This window comes from Thamnophis elegans, chromosome Z (genome assembly GCF_009769535.1).
Source record: "Thamnophis elegans isolate rThaEle1 chromosome Z, rThaEle1.pri, whole genome shotgun sequence".
In the NCBI taxonomy this organism is placed as follows: Eukaryota; Metazoa; Chordata; class Lepidosauria; order Squamata; family Colubridae; genus Thamnophis; species Thamnophis elegans.
Window position 1 is genome coordinate 92608382 of NC_045558.1, and position 17096 is coordinate 92625477.

Genomic DNA, 17096 nt, shown 5'->3' on the forward strand with positions numbered 1-17096 from the left:
CCTATAAATCCTAATAAAATACTAAATACTAAATACTAATTTAAAACTAATTCTTAGATATGAGAAAGGACATTGTGGTGGGAAATCTCCGATTTCATTTTTTTAAAAACCAGAATAGTACCAGTAATCAGTAAGGTAAAATACAAAGCAGCCTTGGTGAATACAGCATATGCAGGCAAAGGTTTTAAGTTCCCCATCTTAGCTGGGTGCTGCATTACTTTTAAAACAAGCAATGTGAGTTCTCTTTCCATGGCCGTTTGATGATGTCCTTTGTTTCCTATTTTCAATTCTTTTGTTAATATATCCATGATGTAATGTTTCCCTTATTTGTGGGAACGGTGTGTCCCTGTTGAACATTAATTCTGAATGTCCAAGAAGTGTCCCGTGAGAACAAATAGTGCAGACAACAGAGCAAGAGGGAGGATCCACACAGTTTATCACCTGATACAATGGCCGTTTTTATTGGCACCAAGAAGTTAACATGAAACCTGATTTGGTGATGAACAGGAATGGATGATGAAGGGGCTGATAAATTTACATTCTGTCTGTGTGGGCAGTTGTGCCTGCATGTCAAGGTGACCCTTTAGCAAGCAGCCCTGATCAGCATCAGATATGAAGAAGAGTTGCCTTGCAGGGACTGGTTTACTTCTGCCTAGTAAAATGCAGAGGCACAGCTACCACTATGGGATACCACTATGGGACAGCCAGAAGGGAGGGAAATTCCCACTCTGAATTTTATGCAGGAAGGAAGAAGCCACCAATCTGGAGTCTTTGGAAAGGAACAATATAAATAAAGTAATTCAAATCAAGCAATTCAAAGCACAATATCCACAAGAGAAAAGGTGGTGAACCAGAATAACTTCCTCCACTTTCAATGTGAGACCTAGTCACTAAGTGCAGCTCTTGCCAATAAAGTCACCCAAGGGACTGTCCCATGACAACTGAATTTACATGGACAGGAAACAAGAGCTCAGCCCAGGAGCCTCAGCTCTTTGTCAAAAGAAAGAAGAAAGTGAGGGCTGAAGGTGTTTTTGCAAACCTCTGATTGAATTCAACCCAAGATACATTCCTTCCTAGTGATAGCTGTGCCTCTGCATTTTACTAGGGAGAAGTAAACCAGTCCCTGCAAGGCAACTTTTGTTCAGCTATGGCAGCTTCTTCCTTCCGGATTTGCAGAGACTTTGGGGCCACCCTGGGGCTCTTGCTTGTAGTCACAGGTATGGTTTCTTTCATCTCCTTTGGGCAAATCCTTTGATGAAGATGGTTTAAAGTCCTACGTAGCTTAATGTTAGTTGAATTTTTTGATGTGTTTCCCCCTCTCTCTTATGAGGCTAATCTTTTGGATTGAATGATAGGACCCAAATCAGCAAATAAATGGATAAAAACTATGTTCATTGGCTTTTCTAAATTGATACCATTCGGATGATAGCACTAGAATTTCCACACTGCAAGTTGACTAAGATTGGTATTGTTAATGCATAAAGAGGATACCTTATTGAGAAGTCTGATCTAAATTCATAGTAGGCTGACAGTTGGATCCCAGGTGAAGATTTGATTTATAAATAAACAAGGTAGACAACCTAAAACCCACCTGGAAAAGACGGGTTGGTTTTCCAGTGATTCTGTGAGATTGGAGGGAAAAGTAGCAAAAGAGAGAAGGGGATAGAGGGATTAGCAAAAAATTCTTCTGAGAATTCAATAAAAGCAATACTGTATCAAATAAGAGATAATGACATCCTCTTAAGTTACTGAGCATGTTTTATTTTAGAAAATGAAATTTTACAAAACTGTAACTAAATACCTGAAGCCACATTTTACAAAGAGTATGGTTTTTTTCGTGATGGTGGAGATATTACTTGGGGATTTTGGTGGGAGATGGAAATGTCTAAGAAAGAGCCCAGGACCTTCTTCATCCCCCTCAACCTCCCCTCCCCTCCCCTCCCAGAATAGTTTAGGGGAAATTTCATAGAAGCAAGAAAGAAAGAACTGTGTTCATTGAGCTGTGTCACCAGAACTGCAACGCTTCCTGTCCAGCTGCTTTGAATGTAGAGAGAATCTGACACATATCATGTTTGCTATCTAAAATGAGAAACATTCTTTCTGAAGCTCTCCAGTGAAGGGCAAAGCAATGAAAATGGGCATTCGTAAATTATTTGGGCTGAATAAAAGGATAGAAGGACTGAAACTTCTTTATCCATCTTAAATAATAGGATGCAGCATAAAAGAGGTCCTTTCAGCAAATCTGGGTGTAAAATAGAATCATTTGAGGTTTTTTATTCAACAATTAATATATGGGGCCCTGTCCTTTTTTTCAAACTTCTCCTTGACTTAAATAGGGCTTTTGTAAAATTAAGACTAGGAATACTGTAGAAAACATGGCTGTTGTGAATCATACATTTCTCTCACTTTATTTCTAAAGAGTTTAAGGTGGTGCGCACAATGTAATCCTAGCTATTCTCAGAAGTAAGTTTTTTCTTAAGTGCAAAGGAGCTTCCTTCCAAGTAATCTTTGCATTTCAGCCTTATAATAATATTGGACTTAAGCTACCTGGCATTACACATTTTACCTTTCAGTAAATGCACAAATAGAATTGATCAGATTTCATCTTCCAGGGAAGAGATTAAGTATAACAAGATGGGATCTTTAACCCTCAACTTTTACTGAAAAAACATGCCTAAAGCATGATCCAATAACAAGAAGTGAAAAGTGAACATTATTATATTGTTTCTTGTAATAATTTAAAAAATGGTTAGCCCATGGAAAGAATACAGTTTTAGAAAGATTGTTATGAAGTAGATTCAAACACCACATTAACATCTTCTATGTAATCATGGAGTATTGAATAAACCATAGTTGTTATGTTCATTCAGTACACTAAGGCAAAATCAAATAACATTATGACTTAGCATGAACCCAGTCAATGGCTAGGTTTACAGAGCATACAATTTACAAATACACCATTGTGGGAAAGAGACAGTGAGTCTTGAAAACATAGAAAGGCAGAAGTGTGAGGGGATAGATTAGAGGGTCTCTTCAAAGGTATGAATACTCTAGTCTTCAAAGCTTCCTTGCAGGTCCTCCATTCTGAATTCAGATCTCACTTAATCTCTTTCTGCTACTTGCTTTTCTCAGGGCAGCATATCTAGACAGCCAGTTTAACATATTGTCAGGGACAAGAGAGGAGAATGTGCAGTGCAAGGCAAGTTAAGAGGCAGAGACTGGAGAATTTTCTCATCCATGAGAAAAAGATCCAATTGCCCTTCTGGCACTAAGAGAAGAGGCAGGTTCAGACAAATGAATTAGAGAGGAGGACTTAGCTGTCTGTCAGAAGTTGATTGGGCATTATTCAAATGAGTAAGAGAGACTCTCCAGCTTTCCGTAAATCCTCTAGATATAACTTGGACTGTCACCTGACCCCATGTATTAGATGGTGCAAGTGTCCATGGAATGGGTAGAGGTTGATGTGAGTTTTATTGAAAATAAAATTGCCCCCTGGAGTTCTTTTGCTATTGTGCACTGCCCACCAGTGGGGACCAAGAGGCAGGCCATTCAGTATAGTGCTTTTGCTGCTGAAACCTATGTGGGTGGCCAAGGCTCATAGGTTTAGTTCTACCAAGCCCTGCCTCTCTTCAACATCTGCCAATTTTCTGGGCTGCCTGCAGTATCTGAGCTACGGGGAGGACATCTCCCGTATCCCTGAAACACCTGATGCCACCCCTTCAGACTTGCTGGCCCAGTTCCCCTCTTCATGACAAGGAAGGTTGAGGTAGAAAGACTGAAGTGGAAAAATTGGAGGAATGCCAGCCAGCACAATGTTGTTTTTGACCTTCTGATGGTTGATCTCCCATTTTAGCACCCACCATATGTGATCTGTTAACTGGGCTGCCAGCACACCATGCAGGGAACCTGGGACGGGAGACAAAATGTTATTTCAAGCACACTCTCCTCACCATGTGACACACACACAGCACCAGCCACTACAGAGAATGTGCCCAGATAGACCTCCAACCTTCACCCCCATTTTTGAATCATCAGCTTAATTGCCCCCAAGATAGTTAGGGAACATTGAAAATTCCACTTCAGCTTTGGTGGTTCAGAAAAACCTGAGGTCACTTAGCCATGACTACGAACTCGTATTAGAGAAAAGCCACGATGAGTAGAGAAGTCCTGAATAGTCAGCCAGGTAGCCATCTGCAGAATTTAGGTAGATATCAAGTAGGTCCCTGTGGTTTTTATCAGAAATCCATGGCCATTCTTAGCCTTGGTCTACAAAGTGCACTAAGTCAGATTGGCTTACACAACTCAGTAAAAAAATGTCTTTGGTTGAAGGTTCATCCCCACATCCCCCTGACGGCAGTTTTTATGAGTGCCTTCATGAGGTTTGCTTTCTTATAATTCTCCAGCTCACAGAGGAGGCAATGTATGGTGTTTTCAGCAGGTCTAAATTTGAAGTGGGACTTCTTCCAGCACAATATTACCCATGAATCTGATCCTAGATGCAGTTGGTGATATGGTCAGGGGTTGGTGGCATACCTAGAATCGTTTGGCCCATTAGACTGCTACAGAGGGCACTTCCCACTTCTGATGGCTGGTCCTTCCGGGTCCACCATGACCATTTTGGGTGGCAGACCCTTGGCTTCCAAAGAGACATCTGCATGCATAAGGCCTGGCCATCACATTCCAAACCACTTGTCAGGCCTACACAGCCTCCTCATTTATACAAGATGGCACTCGTTAAAAGAGTGTTAATCCACAGTATAAAAACAAGATTGATGTTTTCTTGGAAAAATTTCAACCCCATGCTCCAGAGAAGTTGGATTCAAATCAGGAAAGACTCTGCCAGCTGTGTCTGCTGATTCTGTCACCAGTGAGTGCATTACAGGCTTTCTATTGTTTTGCTGACAAGCGATTTCAAATTCCTGCTCAGGCATCTGTGGCTTGGTGTGGCCCCACAGCTCTGGCCCTTTTGCACATGCATACAAATCACAATGTGTGTACAAAAGAAGTTGGTTTTCCTAGTAATTCTGCTTTCACCATTCTTCCCCCCTCCCCCACTATTGCCTCCTATTGATATCGCTCTGGGACTATATTTTCTATTGTGTCTATTACTTAGGAATATAGTTTTTCTTTCTCCACAGGCTGCCTCTGCACTCCTATCACAGGCATGGCCATCCTTTTGCAGCGTAGTGAAGATGGAATTTCCTCATTATCAATTGTGTTTTCTTCTTCACCCTGCACATCTCTTCTAGGCCTGTAGCCTATTTGAGTGGCTATTTTGGACACGGGCTTCATGTATGACGTGGGCAACTTAAGAAGAGGGTGCTCAAGCCCCTCAAGTGCCCAGATCACTGATATTAAGGACAGCAACGGGTGATTGTTTTTTTTTTTAATACAATAATAATGCTCAGTGATGGTGATGGAAGAAACTACGTATCAACTTTTTATCTTGTTCCACACTGAAACTGTAAAGAGAACATTTGCCATCCTCATTTCTGAATCAGGGCATCAGTTGAGGCAGGGCAATTGATGCCAGTCTACTTCTCTGGCAGTTCAAGGGCTGAAGGGAAACATGTTAACATAGCTGTCTATTTATCTCCCTTGGGGGGTGCACTGCATTTTTGTTATATCTTGCCAAAGATCAATTTCTATCCACTCTTGCAGCCTTTGTCAGATTGCAGTGAACACTGTTTGGAACTGTTGAATCTTTGGATGTAATAATAAAAATATCCTTCTTCACCATCAAAATTTATTGAAGTGAATTTGGGGGAGGAAAATGTTGCTTCATTTTTTTCTTCATTTGTTTAGATCATTCTGCTTGAAGGCATAGAAGACAGGGGGAAAAAATCAAAGAGCACCAATTTCAATTTTAGTTGAATGGGTATACTGGCTGTTTTTCAGAGCATTTTTCCTCTTTCCCCAGGTATGACAATCGTCAAAGCTTCTGGTGAAAGAAATAACGTTTCCCAAAAACAAGGTATATGTGTACTTTCAAGATGATATTGTCTTCCAGTTCCTAATTCTGAAATTTCCTTGCAAAATCCTTTTTCCAAGGCTGTGTTATTTGTTAGTTGTAAAATGATTGCCTGATTTTGAGCATTACCAGAGCTGTATGGCTGCAATTTTTGGAACAATTTAGGTCGTGTAAAAGAACCCAATGTTCACATTTATGTCAGGTCATTGGGTGCCTTATGGACCTTATGGATTGTGTTTCCACCTGTATTGTGTTTGATTAAAAAGCTCTGCCAATACCTCCCTTCCCCCATCTGGCTACCTTTTCATCCAAAGAGACTTGGACTCTGTAAGATGATGAGCCCTTCAAATCCAAAAAAGCCAGCCTGAACTGAGAAAGGACCAAATAGTGACTGACTCTATCCAGTTACCTGCTCCATCTGTCAGTTTCACCCCAAAGGTAAAGGAAAAGCAAAGTAGGTTTAGGAGTCCCAATCTACTGTGCTCTGTAGCCGAATGAAGGCACAAGACAAATATGTGTCCCAATTAAAACTAGCTCTCCCCACCCGGGAATTCTCCATGGGTTTGGGAAGTCCTGGACTATTGCATAAATGTTTGCCACAAAGCTTTTAAGGATACAAGGACATTCCTAGATAAGAACAGCTCCACATCTCCAATGAAGAGGAATTGATAAACTCATTCTTCTAGTCAGGAATTAGCTGGAACTTGATACATGCTTCAATAGCTTATTCAGAGCCACCTGTCTTCCTAGTCTACCATGATCCAGATACAGGTTACATGTAATGAGCCCATTAATGCAGCATTTCTAGAGGTAACCTGGCTGGAGAAGATTGGCAGAAAGTCCAATAAAGATATTTACCCTTCTTTTCCATCCTGCTCTCCACTTTTCTCTCTTTACTGTGGATTTTTCTTCTTTTATACAGATGCAACCACTTTCATGAATGTGATAAATACACGTTTCATTGCTGCAAGAGGGGGCAGCCGAATTACCCTTAGCTGTTATTTTGGTACTCAGGCAAGTTGGCATAAAGAGACTGATCAGGGCAAACACCAGGAGATTATGAACAGCTCCAGAGTCCATGTGACTAGAAATAATTCAATTGTAGTGATGCAGATCAACAAACTCCAGCACACCGACAATGGTATCTACCACTGTAAGAACAAGGACTCATTGAAGGCGACATGTGGTACTGAACTCAAAGTCATGGGTAAATCTTTAATCTTCTAAATACTGCCCTCTCGGATGCTACATGCTTGGGTATCGCTATGTAGGGACAATACTTCTTGACACAAGGCCATACATTCTGTTCCTAGAGAAAAATATACCAGCTAATTTCTGAGATTCTGTCTGTTCATACTGGCAGCCTGTCTTAGCTAGACACGTAATGAATTAGAATAGATTAGATTAGAATAGAATAGAATAGAATAGAACAATGCAATGCAATACAATACAATGCAAAAGTTTGAAGGGTCCTTAGAGGTCTTAAAGTCCAACCCTCACTTAGGCAGGAAACCCTATACCATTTCAGACAAATAGTTGTCCAATCTCTTCTTAAAAACTTCCAGTGTTGCAGCATTCACAACTTCTGGAGGCAAGTTGTTCCACTGATTAATTCTTCTGCCGGGAAATTTCTCCTTAGTTCTAGGTTGCTTCTCTCCTTGATTAGTTTCCATCCATTGCTTCTTGTCCTGCCTTCAGGTGCTTTGGAGAATAGATTAACCCCCACTTTTTTGTGGCAACTCCTGAGATATTGAACACTGCTATCATGTCACCCCCCCAGTCCTTCTTTTTATTAAACTAGACATACCCAATTCCAGCAACCATTCTTTATATGTTTTAGCCTCCAGTCCCCTAATTATCTTTGTTACTCTTTCTAGAGTCTCAACATCTTTTTTCATCGTGGGGACAAAAACTGGATACGGTATTCCAAGTGTGACCTTACCAAACCATTATAAAGTGGTGTTAACACTTCATGTGATCCTGATTCCATCCCTCTGTCAATACAGTCAAAAACTGTTGGCTTTTTTGGCAGCTGCAGCACACTGCTGGCTCATAATTACATGGATGTCTACTAGGACTCCAAGATCCCTTTCATAGTTACTACTGTTGAGTGAGGTACCACATATACTATATCGTTACATTGTGTTTTTCTTGCCTAAATGTAGAACCTTACTTTTTTCACCATTGAATTTCATTTTGTTAGATAGCGCCCAATGTTGAAGTTTGTCAAGATCCTTCTGTAACTTAAGCCTATCTTCTGGAGTCTTGGCTATTCGTGCCAGCTTGGTGTCATCCTTCCCAAGTTCTCTCTATTGAAAGTAGCTCTCTTAATGTCAAAGACTCTAGTTTGACTTTGTTCTATTGCTCGTGCTGGCATAATGCTGAATTCCAATACTGCGTGATCACTCACCCTCAAGGTTCCTGTAGCTTCAACACCTTATATCATTTTTCCATCTCTGTTAGTAAGAATTAAATTGGCTGATCCCCTATTTCCCTTCTCTGTTTTTTGGGAAACAAAGTTGTCTGCTAGGTTTGTCAGGAACCTGATTAATCTACCACAGTACAGAGTTTGTCTTCCAGTTGATGTGCTTCCTATATATCTTAGTTTACTGACTAGCAAAAAATCCATCTATTTCCTATGTTTCATCCCACCAAGTTTCTGTAATGGCAACAATATCATATCTGCTCTCATTTATTTGAATTTCTAATTCCCCCTATGTATTCCTTATACACTGTGCATTGGTGTATAGACATTTGAGGTTTTTTTGGCTGACCCTGTGTTTACTTTCTACATAACCTGTTTTGTGCCTGAATTCCTCTGCTTCCTTACCAGCTGCACATGGTATGGCACTCACTATTAAATGTTTGATTTTGCTTGACAGCAATGTTGCAAGGCGTGTGTGCCCACACCCATAACGCCATGCGCAACCCTTCCTGAATCCTCCTGAGACCAAAAACGGGGCGCGGGGGGCATTGCGCCCCCTGTGCCCCCTGGCGTGCATGCACACCCCCTGCCCCCCTCCACACGCATGCATGGCAGAAACCCAAAAATCAGTTGGCCAGTGAGAGGCATGTATGCATATGTGGTGAAGTTGAGCTGGGGCGATGGCTCGCAACCCACAGAGAGTGTTCCACGTGCCACTTGTTGCATATGTGCAATAGGTGCAATAGGTTCTCCATCATGGCCATATTAATTCTAGATTACTGGGGACAGAAATGTTCTGTATCAATGCATTCTATGTCCCCGTTGTTTAGTTTAAATGTTTCTCCAGAAAATCAATACAATGCCAAGGAACTCAGTTCCTTTCTTTGATGGATGCAAACAATCTCTTTTGTACAGTTTTTCTTTGGACCAGCTGCAGACATCGTGATTAATATACCCAAAGCCTTCACTTTTACACCACTCCTTTAGCCACACATTGAACTCCGTTATACGCTGGCCTTTTTCTTTTTGTTTCCTTATATGTTTCCTTATATATTGGAAAACTTCTGAAAAGTAAAGCCTACATCCTATCCTACTAAATTCCTGCCCCAAGCTCTGCAAATCATTCTGCACAAAAAGTACATCTTTTGGGGACAGATCATTTGTGCCAAGAGATACAATAGTATCAGCATCACAGTCCTTAATAGCATCCTTGACTATCTCAAAAATACGCCCCTCGTCTCTGTTAGTAGTAGCACCTGGCAGACATCAAACCTCTTTCAAAACCTCTGTATCCTTTCCTAAATTTACAGGATTTAAAGGATATTTAGCTAGAGACATGCGGTACCTAAACTGCATCGCAGGATCTGAATTATGTCCTGGATATAGTACAGACTATTTTCATGTCAAAGATGGAAATGAAAACAGTGGTCAAAACTGGATATTTCTGTCAGTGTAGTCCTAGGATAGAGGGTTACACAATCATGTTATGATAAGCAAAGCACAGAAGTGAAGTGCGTTATTTTGTTGTTTTGAAGGTATCAGCACCTATGAGCAAGTGCAGAGTCGGCACAACGTGAAAGATGCTATCATCTTAATCCAGACAATTCTTCTTGTCCTTTTTGTGAGCATACCTGTGTTGCTAACCCAAGGGAAGGTGAGTGAATGGAATAGTCATAATCGTTCAGTAGAGCCTTGACTGACCACTAGACTATAATCAAATTTGTGATTATAATGGTGATTTTTTTTAATATTAGAGCATGTGGGTAGCTTCTTCATGAATCAGGGAGGGTCTTTTGGGCATTTTTAGAGCAGAGGTGGCATAGTGGTTAGAGTGCAGTACTGCAGGCTACTTCAGCTGACTGCTAGCTGCAGTTCAACAATTCAAATCTCACCGGCTCAAGGTTGACCCAGCCTTCCATCCTTCCGAGCAGATGTGGCATTCAGCTGGTTCTCTCTGGTTCAAGTGAACCAATAACGGCAGTTGCAGGAGGCTCTGCCCATCCACCCTGACATAATGCGGGAGCACTGCACATGTGCAGAATGTGCACATTTGCAGATATGGTGCATGCACTCACATTTGTGAACTGGTAGGGAAGGTAAGTGAATCTCACCGCTGCTTCCGAGCTGGGTAAAACGAGGACTCAGATTGTTGGGGACAATATGCTGACTCTGTAAACCACTTAGAGAGGACTGTAAAAGCATAATGAAACTGTATATAAGTCTAAGTGTTATTGCTATTTTGAAGGGTTGCAGGAATGCAGTTGCAAGTGTCTTAGGGCTCACCTTCTTATTCTCAGTCCCTTTCCTCTAGAACAGTTGACTCCAGATACAAAGGTGGGCTCTTCCTTATTTTCATTCTGGAGACCTACTAAGATCTGGCTCTTCTGGAGGAAGTTTGGGATATTTCACTGGTACATTGTGCCAGCATAATAATATATCTGGCATGATTATGATTCTTTTTTTAAAAAAAAAAATTTAAATATATTTTTTGAATAGACACAAACAAGACAACAAATACCATAAAAACATATTCCATTACAAATTATAAAAAGTGTGTCAATTGGTTACAAATAACTTTCGTGCATCCCTTCCACAGTCATCACCTATAATCCATATCAAATTATATATTTTACATCAAATATATTAATATACATTACTATCATCATACATCATCCTTCATATGACTATAGTTGTTTTAACACCCCTTTATAACAAATATTCCAAAATTCAAAGCAAAATCACATAATGACATTCTATTGTCTATTTTCAATATCATCCAACAACATTCTATCTTTGTGAAACGTTCTAAATAAAAATTAATTATGTTTGATAACAAAGTTTCTAAACCTCCTTTCTTAATCACTGTTTACAATCTATATCCAATTTCAATATTATAGGCTTTCATACATAACTAAGTTTCAAAACTTCCTTTCATGGTAACCATTTAAAAATTTATGCCAAATTTTCTATTGTCAAACCAATACATATGTATACATTATATCATTATCTATCTAGCTATATCCATTATCACTTCATTTTTAATATAATGCTCTATTTTTAACTATTTAGCTAGTATTTTGTTAATATGTCTCAACCTGTATCTTTCCAGTAGTAGTACAGTCTTATTTCTTTTGCTTTATGTGGCATTAATCTTCTGGTTATTTCCTTAATCAACTTTGTGTGGACTTCTATTCGCACCTTGTTGCTTGTTGCATATCTTAAAAATTCTCGAAAGCCTCGATCAGTTTCTTTAATCAGCTTATCTTTGGTTATCCGTAGTGCTTTTATCAAAGTTCCACTCCTTAAATCCATCAATTTCTTTTGTATTAATAAATGAACAAATGTAAATTATGGACAAATAAGTGAGAAAACACTTGAAATATTTCAATAACATGCAAACTGGCAAATGATTATTTGAAGATTGTTGCCTCCAGAAGCAACAAATTGAGCCAACTCAAATCTGCTTAATGAAGGCTGAGAAAACTCCTGCTTTTAAGCTTGATTCTGAGTCATGGATTCCCTCCACCTCACCTCACCCAATGGATGTCATAATCCCTTTCATCCTCCAGATTTATTGGGCTACAGTTCCCATCATGAGCAGACACTGAAATAAATCATCAAAGCAGAAGCTGAGGTAATGGGATGGGGTAAAGTCAAGGGCCTTTCTTAGGAGGAAGCATATATTCTGTAAAAAATATGAGCACAAATCCCAAACCAATGGCAAGAGGACCCTACAAAGAAGATGGTGAACAGAGTGTTTTCTTGGTTTTGCTCATAATCAAATGGACTTCAGAACAACCACAAATATTTCAAAACCAGACCAGGAAGCAACTTCTCTTTCAAATCATCACATTTCATCTCAAAGGACCTTCTCCAATTAGTTAGGCTTTTCTTTTGTCCATTAACAAAGATCTTCAAAATATGATATTTAAATAAAACATTAAGATTACTGGTAAATAAGCCCAGCAAGAATTTAAAAAGGGAAAGGATCAGGAATGCTTAGCCAATGGGTCTCAAATGATTATCAAAAGAAATATCAAACTATCTGAAGTTTGATTATATCTCTCTCTACTACTTAGGGTGACAGAAAAGATGCCTCTGGGGAGGATCATACTTACGAGGTAAGCAACAGAGTGAGAGATTCTTAGTCTTAACCACATAAAAATATATGCATTTTTCTTCACATTCCATGTTTGCCTGTTGTCTTCAGGCCAGAGAATTGCAGCCAGCCATGGAGAAGCCTTTCATTCTTTTGCCAAAATGTTCAATTCCCCTCTTCTCCAGGAGGGGCTTGGAAACACCCTTTCTGAAACTCTGGGGAGCCACTGCCACTTTAAACAAATACTTCTCTCCTGGATGGATTATGGACCTAGTTCAATACTGTACAAGTCGGCTTCTTTCATTCTTGACTTCTGGCTGAACAGTCCACCAGTCAAGAACTGGACTAGAAGGGCCTCATTGAGGAGGATTCTTTTTATGTCCATAGGACATCTTTTGGGCAGTTCTTTTACTAGCCTGTAGAAAGAACAAAATGGAGTTGGACAGTATGTTTCTACCCCCTCCCCTCTCCTCCCCAAAAAACACAACAAAGTGCTTGTTGCCCTGGTTGAAACACTTTCCATTCGTTGACTGGTTCTATTTTTCTTCTTCACCAGGGGCTGACGGTTGAACTAGCTGATACGTATGAAGACATTGGGGTTTACCAAGACAGACCAGAGAAGTGGGATTTGGGGGAACATCCGTGTGAAGAATAAAAAGGCTAGCAGCTTGGTCAACCACAGCTGACTTAACCAAAGGGCCCCAATTCCTGGGGCAAACAGGGTCCACTGTAAAAATTCCACTCTAGAGAAGCTTTTAAAAGGTGCTTATCTCTTGCTTGCAGCCACTCTGCTAGAAACTACTAAAGAGCAGTATTCACAATCTCCAGATTCGCCGGGAATGTTGAATCAAAGACATTCAAATGGGGAGAAGATAGGCAGAGACAATTTGAGGCACACCATAAAAATGAAAACAAAAAGAACTGAGAAGAATATGTAAGTAGATGGGCTTTCTGGCTTGAGTTTGCTCAACATTCCATTCCCCAAATGGCATTTTTAAAAATTGAACATTTTCTGCTCTTTCCTGGCTAGGCAACAGAGCATTGAATCTGATAAACTAGTATCTAGCATCACATTGCTTTAGTTTCTTTAACCCAAGACCCTCCAGATGGTCTGGGACCAATGCTCCCAGAATTCCTTACCAAGATGTCTATGGTGAAAATATCTGGAATATATAAGCTATATAGGACATAATGTTTCCTACTGAGATTTACAGTTTTGCAGTTAGGATTTTCCTTCTTTAGGCTCATGTTTTAAAAAAATATCTAGCATCCTTATGAAATAATTTCAAACATATATGCTGAACTTTTCAAAATAATAAAAAAAACATTTAATACTAATGGTTTTCCCCCCAAATTTTGACTTAGCATATTACTTCTTTGTTTCAGGAGCATGGGGAAAAAGTGTGTTTTCAAATTTCTACCACAGAAATCTGAAGATGTAACATTTTTAGCTCAATATGCATAACCAATTTCTTAAGAATAACCTTTTAACCAAGTAGTTTTCAGAACTACTTGTAAATAATTATATTTTGGGTCTAAGGGAGCTCCAAGTGCCCTCCAGCTGGGTTGATTGTCAGTTGCCAAAACTGGGTGAAGATTACAAGAGTTTAATTCAAACACATCTGAAAAGCACCAGATTGGAAGAATGATATATTATGGTAAGGGCTGTGAAGATTTTTATTCCTTGGTGAACACATCTGTCATAGACCTTCAGAGATTGCATTTTGAAAACCAAAGTATTTTTTTAAAAATCCTTTTTGAAGTAGAGATCTAGTCACTGTTGGCAAGCACAGAAGCTTTGCTAAAAACCAACCTGGTGATAGATATTTTGTTGCCCAAAATGGAACAACTGTGTTTGCGTAGACATCTATTTCCAAAACAAAAATAATGAAAGGCTTGTTGTGAAGTGATAACACAAACTACACCTTTTGTACTAATGTTGCACACACGGATATCTAAGAGCCAGAGTTGTGTTGCAGATGTTTTGCAAATTTAGCACTTCTTCCGAAACGCCTACGTGTCTCTTGTTCCCTCATCCAGATCAAGTGTTTCAGTGAACACTTGAGGCAGAAGATACTGCCAGCAATATTTCCATTGCTTGACCAGAGAAAGTCCATAAGAAAACAATAACTAACCATGTATCATCTTTTCATACTTGCTAAGGTTATCCTGCCACTAAACAATCTTCACATCAAGAAAGTGGCAATTCAAAGCCACATTCCACATATAAAACACATATACAGTTATTATCAAGACACTGCCCCAAATGTCCTTGTTTCAGGGATGCTCAATTTCATACTGTTTGGGCATGTTTTTCTGCAAATTACTGACTGGAACCATTTACTTCCTGTTTTTTTCACAAAGCATAGCTAAATACCTCCTCTTCTCAGAAAATAAAATTGATGTAGGAAGCTGGGGGGACTGGGGGAAATAGCTTCATGCACAGACAAAACCAGAGAGTCAAAAAGTTAATTTTCATAATTAAGTTTCAGTTCTGCCTACTGTGCTTTTCATAGTCTGCTTCTACCTCTCTGCATTTTTCAATTTATAATGAATCTCAAAGCTGGGATTCAAATTCAGCTGCATTTAAAAGGCAATGTCCCACTTCTTCTTTCCAGTCTGTAAGAACTTAAGTTGTCCTGAACCAACTAGACCCAAAGCCTGTTTTATGCCAACTGAAAGACAGATAAGGGAGCATAAGGCTATCAATGACTATCAGTCACAACAGTCCCTGCAGAGGCAGTATCCTGGGGATCTCAGATAGGAAAATACTATTTCCCCCCCCCCCCTTATTTTTACCATTGCCTGCAATCCTCAGTTAACTATATCTTTCAGAGATCCTGGAACACCAGGGAACTACCAGAGGACTGGAAAAGAGCTGATGTGGTTCCCATCTTCAAAAAAGGGGAAAAAACAGATCCAGGAAACTACAGCCCTATCAGCCTGACCTCAATAGCAGGAAAGATTCTGGAAAAGATAATCAAGCAATGAATTAGCGAACACCTAGAAGCAAACAAAGTAACAGCCAAAAGCCAACATGGGTTTGTCAAAAACAGATCATGCCAGTCTAATCTTATTGCATTCTTTGATAATGTGACAAAATTAGTGGACCAGAGGAATGCCGTTGATATAGTTTACTTGGACTTCAGTAAGGCATTTGATAAGGTAGACCATAACCTACTACTAGATAAAGTAGAAGAATGTGGGTTAGACAGCATCACCACCAGATGGATTTGTAACTGGCTGACCAAATGCACTCAACGTGTAGTCCTCAATTGAACCGAATCTTCATGGAGGGTAGTATGCAGTGGAGTACCCCAAGGCTCTGTTTTGGGCCCAGTACTCTTCAACATCTTCATCAATGATTTGGATGAGGGAATAAATGGGGAACTCATCAAATTTGCAGATGACACCAAGCTGGCAGGAATAGCCAACACTCCAGAAGATAGGCTAAAGATACAGAAGGATTTTGACAAACTTGAACATTGGGCACTATCTAATAAAATGAAATTCAATGGTGAAAAGAGTAAGGTTCTACATTTAGGCAACAAAAATGAAATGCATAGGTACAGTATAGGTGGTACCTTGCTCAACAGTAGTAACTGTGAAAGGGATCTTGGAGTTCTAGTGGGCAACCATTTAAATATGAGCCAGCAGTGTGCAGCAGCTGCCAAAAAAGCCAACACAGTTCTAGGCTGCATAAACAGAGGGATAGAATCAAGATCATGTGAAGTGTTAATACCCCCTTTATAATGCCTTGGTAAGGCCACACTTGGAATACTGCATTCGGTTTTGGTCACCACAATGTAGAAAAGATGATGAGATTCTAGAAAGAGTGCAGAGAAGAGCAACAAAGATGATTAGGGGACTGGAGACTAAAACATATGAAGAACGGGAGGAACTGGGTAGGTCTATATTAATAGAAAGAAGGACTAGGGGGACATGATAGCAGTGTTCCAATATCTCAGGGGTTGCCACAAAGAAGAAAGAGAGAGTCAAACTATTTTCCAAGGCACCTGAGGGTAGAACAAGAAGCAATGGGTGGAAACTAATCAAGGAGAGAAGCAACTTAGAACTGAGGAGAAATTTCCTGACAGTTAGAACAATTAATCAGTGGAACAGCTTGCCTCAAGAAGTTGTGAATGCCCCAACACTGGAAGTCTTTAAGAAGATGTTGGATAACCATTTGTCTGAAACAGTATAGGGTCTCCTGCCTAGGTAGGGGTTTGGACTAGAAGACCTCCAAGGTCCCTTCCAACTCTGCTATTGTATTGTATTGTATTGTATAACTCCAGGAGGAACAAGGGATTGGCCAATTGTCATAGCTCCTATGGAGAAATAGTAAGAACTAGAGTCATCTCTTCCATCATGATGCAGGTAGGTAACAAACTGTAATCCCTCAGCAACTCTTTTGCTTCTGACTTTCTGCTTCGAAAATTAAAGAGGAAACATGTGGAAATTGAATTGTACAACAACAAATTGGAAAAAGATATGGAAGGAAGACCCTCCAAATCATCAAAATCCCATTACAGCCAACCACGAGTATAAAGGAAACACATAATGGATTCATTCAGAGACAGACTCAAGCTAGCTTCCGAAGT

General features: G+C 39.8%; 1 protein-coding gene across 1 annotated transcript; it reads left to right on the plus strand.

Annotated features, from left to right (window-relative positions):
- Window positions 1-1012: 1012 nt before the first annotated feature.
- On the plus strand, window positions 1013-15377 carry LOC116522195 (B-cell antigen receptor complex-associated protein beta chain-like). The gene is made up of 6 exons (XM_032236964.1): window positions 1013-1217; window positions 5921-5974; window positions 6894-7178; window positions 9932-10050; window positions 12476-12517; window positions 13052-15377. The coding sequence occupies exons 1-6, from the start codon at window positions 1148-1150 to the stop codon at window positions 13148-13150; spliced, it is 669 nt and encodes a 222-aa protein (XP_032092855.1). The 5' UTR covers window positions 1013-1147; the 3' UTR covers window positions 13151-15377.
- Window positions 15378-17096: the final 1719 nt, after the last annotated feature.

Bases quoted from the DNA above. Each gene is read 5' to 3' on its own strand.
- LOC116522195 (XM_032236964.1), top strand. From the start codon at position 1,148: ATGGCAGCTTCTTCCTTCCGGATTTGCAGAGACTTTGGGGCCACCCTG. The intron at 5,975-6,893 runs GTATATGTGTAC...TCTTTTATACAG, and splicing joins TAACGTTTCCCAAAAACAAG to ATGCAACCACTTTCATGAAT. The intron at 7,179-9,931 runs GTAAATCTTTAA...GTTGTTTTGAAG, and splicing joins TACTGAACTCAAAGTCATGG to GTATCAGCACCTATGAGCAA.